At 38.8% G+C, this 8,907-nt stretch overlaps 1 protein-coding gene across 1 annotated transcript in view; it reads right to left on the bottom strand.

The window, feature by feature from the left end:
- Positions 1 to 8,907, bottom strand: part of SPAG17 (sperm associated antigen 17) — a 118,082-nt gene that overhangs the window by 82,049 nt on the left and 27,126 nt on the right. Inside the window, exons 5-8 of the mRNA XM_029283757.1 lie at positions 5,693 to 5,909; positions 3,733 to 3,927; positions 3,565 to 3,576; positions 1,805 to 1,977 (exon numbers count right to left, since the gene is read on the bottom strand). Of these exons, the coding sequence (XP_029139590.1) occupies positions 1,805 to 1,977; positions 3,565 to 3,576; positions 3,733 to 3,927; positions 5,693 to 5,909 (597 nt within the window). The remainder of the gene's footprint in view (positions 1 to 1,804; positions 1,978 to 3,564; positions 3,577 to 3,732; positions 3,928 to 5,692; positions 5,910 to 8,907) is intronic.

Here is an 8,907-nt window from a genome sequence, read left to right as displayed (position 1 = left end):
CGCGCAAGGGGGGGAGGCCTGGCGACGCTGCGCCCTGCCGGGCGCTTACCGACAGGGCTGGGGGGGCCGAGGCTGCCAGGGAGAAACAGCCACATGCCGGCAAGGATTGATTGACTTCCGGGAGGGGCGGGTCCCAACTGCCGGGACACTTATAACCACAGGGCGAATGGTGGCTTGCGGCTGGGGGCGGGGTAACAGGCTCAGGGCCAATGAGGAGCCCTGCGAGGGGGCAAGTCCCATGAGAGAGAGAGAGAGAGAGAGAGACAGAAGTGCAAGTGCCTCTCTCTCTCTCTCTCTCTCTCTCTCTCTCTCTCTCTCTCATGGGACTTGCCGGAGGGCCGTGGGAGGGCCGCATTTATATAGAGCAGGGAGGGCTGCTCGAGGGCCGGATTAAACCGGGCCGCGGGCCGCAAATGGCCCGCGGGCCGGACTTTGGACATGTCTGGTCTACATCATTAATATTCCTTTTTATTTGGAAGAATTATAATAAACAATTATTCCGTCCATTAGTATTGTACACAGCTGTCAGTTTAATCTATTATAATTCAAGAATCCAATCTCTTAGGGTTAGGTCAGCATCAACTCATAGAGCAAAATGGACATCGCCAACAAATTTGGAGTGCTGTGGTATGGTTAGGAGGGCACTGACTTTTCTAGGCTGTCCTATCTATGTTTTCTGGTAAAATACACGGGAAAATCCCATTGGAGGAAAATTCCACTTAGGGTTAGGGTTAGGTCACCATGAACTCAGACAGCATCACCAACAAATTTGGGGTGCTTGGGTATGGTTAGGAGGGCACTTATTTTTCTAGGCTGCCCTATCTATGTTTTCTGGTAAAATACATGGGAAAATCCCATTGGAGGAAAATTCCAGTTAGGGCTAGGGTTAGGTCACCATGAACTCAGACAGCAAAATGAACATCGCCAACAAATTCGAAGTGCTTGGGTATTGTTAGGAAGGCACTCACTTTTTTAGCCTGCCCTATCTATGTTTCCTGGTAAAATACATGGGAAAATCCCATAGGAGGAAAATTCCAGTTAGGGTTAGGTCACCATGAACTCATAGATCATTGCTAAAAAGTATTTTTTTCCAACATCCATTGTGGAGAATTTTGTCAGGAGAAATTCCTTTGATTTGTAAAGGAAATATGCACATGATCTTACAGGAGAAGAAATGGGTATCACAGATATTCTTAGGCAATTAGTTTCTTCCTTCTGGATTGCACATCTATACTATTTCCATTTCTAAATCTGGTTATACATGCTTATTTCAGTTATGTCCAGACAAAGTTTGGAACATTTTCAAATATTTTATTTCACTTTGATGTATTAAATACTGTAATATATCTTCTTTATCCTAATTTGCATCATTTTTTCCTATTATGTCAAGCAATATTTTTGATAATAAACTTTTTCAGGATGTATATGAGAACGCAGGAAAAATAATAAAGTCAATAATCAGGACCAGAAATTATTCAATGGTATCACTGTGAACATCAGTGGAGTACACAAAGCTTGAGAAATTAAGCTTAGAAGCACCCCTCTTGCATATACTGTGGCCCATTAGAGAAAAATCAGAAGCAGCAAAATTCTAAAACTCTATTTCACCTAATCCATTATCTGCCACAGTGATAGGCACATTTCCCCTTAAAATGCTTACTCACCAGGAAATACAGTCATTGCCAGTAAGCAAAGAAATTTTAAGATGTTAGGATGATGGACCTGAATTAGAGACAAATGTTGAAACACTTTATGCCCCTAAACCCAACAAGGATATCCTTTTGTATAAGAACAGGCTACTAACCACCAAGTCATTGTTGCTCCAGTCAGCAGGAAAGGAAACCTCCTGGACTTTGTGATACAGTCTAGCTATCTGAAAAATATTTGATCCTGGTTTTCCATTGTTCAGGATTGGCTCCACATATTTCCAGAATGTTTCCAGGTCTTTATCTGCTTTTTGCTTCTTTTTGTTTTCAGCTTCTACAATTTGAATTGCATCAGAAGCAGATTAATGTACTACATATTTGTATGACCATTGCGAAAATGTAATATACCTCTGGAATACCTTGGTAAAAAGAAAACCAAGGTTTACTCACTCCTGCTACTAATTTAAGATTCATCTCCCATTACCATTAAACACACTTTAAAAAAAATGTCTTAAGCCCATTTAATGATAAAAGAAAGATGATATAAAGAAAGATGAAGCACTAGAATGCATTCACCTGGAGTACTGCAGTATTTTTTTTGTTTAAAGTGGAGCATAAACTTTCAAAATCTATGCATGGAAACCCAGCTTTATCCCTTCCAGTGAAACAATAGAACATCAGTGTCATCCTATATTTCACCACACTACTGCCACTATGACTACAATACATAACAGACTGTGAAAATTATTTTAAGAAGAGAAAGAAAAATGTAACTGAGGTGCTGGCAAGAGGAAGAAAAAGCCACTATTTTTTGTGGGAGAAGGTGGGGGAGTTATGTTTGCTTAAAATATATGGTTTTTATAGAAATCTGTAGACATAATTACTTCCACAAAAAGGAAAATATTAAGCCATTAGTGAAACACCAGCAGAGAAAATGTTGTATTAGTAGTTTAGTTACAACTGCAGAAATAAATAAACAGATAATAAATAGAAATAAATAAAAATAAGGAAGTAAATAAATAGAAATAGAAAATAGTTAGGACTACAGAAAAAGCCACTGCAATGAGCCTGCCTTCCATTAAGGACCTGTATACTGCACAAGCCAGAAAGAGGGCTGAGAAAATATCTACACATCCCTCACATCCTGGACATGAACTGTTTCAACTTCTCCCCCCAGGACACCACTATAGGGCATTGCATGCTAAAACAACTTTCCCCCATGCCATCACTCTGCTAAACACTTCACTCCCACAACATTGTCTTATGCCTAAAGATATTTACCCATATAGTAGGGCTGTATGACTATTATCTTTCTCTTCTTCTCATCTTTCCTACTACCTTCTTCTATTGGTATCTTATGATTTATCACTTGTTGTTTGTATCTTATGATTTATGATAGTATCTTATGATTACGATCTAAAACATCACTTTGTCATTTGTATATACACTGAGAGCTTATGCACCAGAGACAAATTCCTTGTGTGGCCAATAAAGAATGTTCCAATTAAAGAACATCACCAAAGCTTTGAATTGAGCCTGAAAAAAAATTGGTAAGAAGTGTAAATCTTGCAGGAGACAGTGCCTGCAATCACCTAGCAATGTAACTGCATTCTTGACTAGCTATAATTTTGGAAAAATAATTTCAAGGGAAGCTGCAAGTACTGCTTGTCATCATAATCCAATCTTCAGGGGGCATTACTAACTTATTGCAAACAATATCCTTTCAAATATATATGCACAACTTTCAGCTGCTGGTGACTCCTGAAGGATCAGCAAAGGATATCATGGCCTTACTTGAATTACTTGACTATATTTTCTGTTATTTTACCAATGGATGAGGAGTTAGTAAGATCCTTTACCATTTTTTAGGAGAGGACCTCAGCTATCACTAATGCCTATTCTTTGATCTCTTTAGGACATGCCTCTATCACTAATTTCTATTATTTGTCATTTCCAAGGAAAAAAACCCCAACAATAAGATAAATATTTAAGTCTATAGAAAGATCAATAATAAATACATATCTTTTTAAAATTAATAAATATTCTACTTCAAATATATAAATGTTTGTATTAATTAGTAGCCTACCTTCTGATGCAAGAGATGGTTCTTCCTGCGAAGTAGTTGTTTCTAAGTAGATCCGGAGTGGCTCATAATTGTCAGAAGAAATCTGAATGATGCTTCCAATATTGATGCCCAGATCAGACAGTATAGGTAAAAGTTGAGGATTGTGAAAACCAGTAATTATGAAATAGAACTGAGCACCATCATCTGGTTCGTCATCTGTTTGAAACATCACATAAACCCCATGTTTTGATTAAGATATATGGTTTGGGATAATATCTGAATTGGCATCTTCAGTTGATGGTCAGTTACATGTGTGTATGTGTACATATGTGTGTGTGTATATATATATATACATACAAGTACATATATATATACAGTATATATTCATATATTGCATACATTTATTTTATTTATATGACCATCCATCTTATGTATATGACTTGGGGCAGCTACCAATTTAAAATAAATAAAAAGCAAATAAAAGAAATAACCAAAATTGTAAATAACATATACTGTATAGCATAAAATAGCAACTCACAACATCATGCAGTCAATACAACCAGGAAATGGGCTCATCATATATCTGGCCCCAGGATTGATGGTAAAACTAGGTTTTTAATGCTTTGCAAAAAGCCAGCAAGCAGGGGCAAGTCTGATCTCTGAGAAGAGGACATTCAAGAGGCTTGCTGCCACAAATAGTATGTCACAAAATAATGGCTGGATTTTTATTACAAATCATAGGAAGGTTAGAAAGTAGCATTATCATAGCTGTACAATGATTTTATTTGCACCCATTCACACTTTTCTTTTAATTATAATAAATACCAGATATTACCTGGTAACATATTCAACTGAAATAGCTGATATTATTGTTCAATAGTCATATAGAAAATTTTATCTCTCTAATTGCTGTATGGTTACTTAGAGCACTTATCTCAAAAACCAGAAGCAGCCCTGGTTAAAAACTGAAAAGAAAGTAGGTGGGCTAGAATGGAGAATTAAGTTTAATAAAACTAATCTAAGAATTCATAACTCAAACTGCTGAAAGAGTAGCAATGCTGGGAAGTTTTATTACAATGCAATGCTTGGTGTCCCCCCAAAATATGGTGCAAGAAGCTATGATTATGTTTTCGTTGACTTGTAAACATACTTACACTATACCCAGTGGAAGATAATATAAATGAGTTTTATTGGGATATGGATGCAAGAGCTCAGTAAAGACATTAAATCATTTTTGGTGCTATGCAGTTTACTCAAAACCAAGCCATACTGACTTCAGTCGGGCTACCTCCACATTAAGGTGTGAATAAAATTGCAAGCTTAGGCTATTTTTCAATTCACTGAATATTCTTCTGGTTCACATACTCAGAAATCTCATGATCAAGAGCTATATCTACCATGAACTTCTTGCTTGGACTTTATGGAACAATCTTAAGATGTGAACTTTGAGCATACATTGGCATTTATTGATTTAGCTGAAACACCAATAACACAATCAATTATGTACTGTATGAGAAAAAGATGCCTTCTCTTTGCAAGCTGAAAAGCAGTACTGATTATGTTTGCCCCAAGAAAAAAATTCACGGAAGTAATATTAGACCAACAAAAGTTATATAATATTTGCAAGCTTTGCTGGGATCAATGTATCTTGAACAAGATGGAAATGATTTTACCAAGTGGAGCTCAGTTGTTCTACCTGATAATGCCCAATTTGCACATTTGGAGACTTTTTCACTCTATATAAAAATGCAAACTAGTACAAACCTGGTTATTTGCTGATCAGATTTGCTTCCATACACAAAGACCTTTTTTCTCTAGGCTTTAAACATCTTGCTTAATGGACCACTCAAAGTAACTTAAACACTTTCAACTATTTTAAGATTTGTGGTGAATCTTGTATAATATATAAACAACTTGAAAGAAGCCTGGAATGGAAACCTCTACTTTTAGGAGAAGATACAATAATGCACTTTCTACCTACCAATGAATTTATCAAGTTCATCATCTTCCCCACGTCTTTTAAGTTTGGTATCCTTTTTAACGATAGTCGTTGATACATTTGGTGAATCGGCTGACCGCTTTCCTTTGCCTCCTTTTCCAGCCTTGGCACTGGCAGGCTTCTCTTTTTCCTTCTCCTTCTTAGGTTTTCCTTTCCCCTTTCCCTTCTCTTCTTTCTCCTTGTCTCGCTCCTCTAAAGCCTGTTAAATTAGAGAAACTGCATCACTATGCTCTTGTAAATGTGAAGGAAAAGTTGTTATAAAGATCTAATCCACGTATCAACATTTTTTTAAAAAAAAAACAATCAAAGCCATATTTCAATTACAGCCCTTTCTTACAGTCGCAGAGAGACAAATTACTATACAGAATCATAGAAGATGCTTATATGGAAAAAGTAATTTTATATCTGCATCTTGAAAGAAATGAAAAATTAAAACCATTATGAAGAAAATGAGTAATGTTTGAGATCTTCCTCACTATCACTGAGAATATTCTTCCTACAGAATACTGAAATATATCTTCCTTGGCAGTTGGCTCATTTGTTGGAACATTATGGAAAATGTTTACTACTCAATACACACACACACACAAACTCATACACAGTTGGAAAGCACTATGTGTTCCTTTTTCTCTTAATGTTCATTTCACAAGTTTCACAAATTTAACAGTTCCTAACCTGCTCCGACAATTTTTAGATATTTTTTTACCTTTCATTCCCATAATAAATATTAGCTCAAATATTAAATATCATCTGAGCATAACTTCAGCTCGTATATGATACCAATTTTACTATTACAATGCCTATGTAGGCTTTATTTGTAACAAATTTTATTGCAAAGTTGAACAAAGGACCGATTGTTGCAGAAAAAAGCCAAAGGTACCTTTAAAAATCTACTTTAAATGCACACATACTTCAAAGTATATGCATATATATAGCAAACAGAATATCCAGTTCCCTATTTGTTCAGATGAGAAGATACCATGGTACTGGAAGTAGGTTAATTTAGTTCAGTATTTTATACTCTGATATTGTCAGGACCCACTTCAACACCTCATCCCAAGAAAGCAGAACTCATGGAAGCAAGCTCTTTCAAAAGGAACTTTTACTAGGAGAAGCTGGTGGCAGGCATACTAGACAGGATCTGAGGGATTCCTTTACAGATCGATAGTTTAAAGTATCCCCAAGCAAACCCCACCCCATAGTTCATCCGGACGGTTCAAACCAGCCAATCCCCAGGTGTTAAGTCCATTGTGGGAAAGGGGAGATAACATCGGTCCGGCTCTGGTTGTAGCAGTGATGTTTAAATGGCTCTTTGCACCTTCTCTTGAGAGCAGTGAGATAAACCCGGCTCCGGAGGTTGCATTTCTTTCTCCCCCCAGCCTTTGCTAGCTGACAGGTTAGGGCACAGGTCGGCAACCTGCGGCCCCGGAGCCACATGCAGCTCTTTGAGCTTTCCCCTGTGGCTCCCAGCCTCCTCTGCCATTTGCAGAGAGAGACAGAGAGAGGCACTTGCACTTCCCTGCTTCTCTCTCTGTCTCTGTCTCTCTGTCTCTCTCTCTGTGTATGTGTGTGTGTGTGTGTGTGTAAAAGAGTGGACTCACGGTGTTCTCCGACAAGTTGAAAAGCTTTTGGGGCGGGGCTCCTCCCTTTGTTGCGTCTCTGCAGGAAGCAGGAACCAGGAATGGCAGGAGAGAGCTAGCTAGCCCACCTATGCTGACTCAGGAATTCTGGGAGTTGAAGTCCATGAGTCATAAAAGAGCTGAGGTTGCCTACCCCTGAGCTTGTTGAAGAACAGCTTGAAGCCAGCTTGCCAGGTAAGCAGAAGATCGGAGAGAGGGAGAGAGAGGGGTGGATATATATATATATATATATATATATATATGAAAGGTAAAAAAGGATATATGCAGTGTTATCTTCCTTTTAGATATCAAAAGGGTTTTGCAGCTCCCAGTGTTTTGTTTTCGGTGGGAAACAGATCCAAGTGGTTCTTTGAGTGTTTTGGGTTGCCTACCCTTGGGTTAGGAAGACGAAATTTCAGAGAGAGAGACCCAGTGCAGGAATGCAAAGTGTTACATTATAGCAATAAAGGAAGCTAAGGCGAAGTGTTACAGTGTAGCGAGAGGGAAAGAAGGCAGGAAAGCAAAGTGCTACATTGTAGCGAAAAAGGAAGCTAAGGCAATAAACCCGCGCTCTGTCCCCCCTCCCCTCTAGGAGTATGGCAGAACCCAGGGAGAGGAGAGAATGGAATCAGGAAGCGAGAGAAAGAGAGGCAGGGAAGTATGAAATACGATAGATGTGGGTTCTGACAGATATATTCAGATGTGCTGCTGTTGGTTGGTTCTCTGAGCTTGCTCTTTAGCTTCTGAACATTTCTTATCAAGCTAGGTGACATCCTCAGGGGGATTTTGGTTCAAGGGTCTTGTTTCAGTTCTTCACCACTTGTATTGATCTCATGTGGTCATGTGGTCAGTGGGTCGCGTGACTGTGTGTCTTTCAATGTCTTTCTCTGTAGGTTGAGGATTTGTGGTCATCTCAGTTGATAGCTAGTCAGTGTTTGTGCATTCTTGTTTTCAGTTGTTATCCTATTTGCCCAACATAGAATTGGTCCCAGTTGTTGCATCTGTTCTTGTAGATTATGTTACTGTTCTCCTTCTGTATTTTGTTCTTGGTTTGAGACAGTTCTCATCCGAGCGTTGATGTTGGTTTGTGAGCCACCATTATTCCCAGTGGTTGTAGAATTCTGGCCGTCATTTCTGATGCTTCTCCAACATATAGTAAAGTACGTTTCCATGTTGTGGTTGGCTGTGTGGTGTGACGGGGTTAGGATGATGTGCATCAGAGTATGACCGGAATATGAAGTTTCTTGGGTAGCTATTGTGGAGAGAGACCTCCAAAAGGTGCTTTTCTTCCGCTTTTCTTAGTGTCTTATTGTCTTGGTGCTGTAATGTGCCCTGGCTCTTCTGAAGAGAGTCTGAACGCAGCTATTCTTGTGTACAGTGGGGTGGCTGCTGACAAAGTTGAGAATTTGATCTGTGTGAGCTGATTTTTGGTAAATGTAGGTTACTGGTTCACCACTATCCAGTCTTCTTATGTCAGCATCAAGGAATGGAAGTTGTTGATCCTTTTCTTCTTTGTGTGTGACCTTGATGCCTGTGAATATGTTACTGAGTAGGTGGTTTCTTCTTCCAGCTTGGAGC

Source organism: Protobothrops mucrosquamatus, unplaced genomic scaffold (assembly GCF_001527695.2).
Source record: "Protobothrops mucrosquamatus isolate PMUCROS unplaced genomic scaffold, P.Mucros_1.0 scaffold212, whole genome shotgun sequence".
Taxonomy (NCBI): domain Eukaryota; kingdom Metazoa; phylum Chordata; class Lepidosauria; order Squamata; family Viperidae; genus Protobothrops; species Protobothrops mucrosquamatus.
Note: the sequence above shows the minus strand (reverse complement) of the source record. Positions and strands in the feature narration are given on the sequence as shown.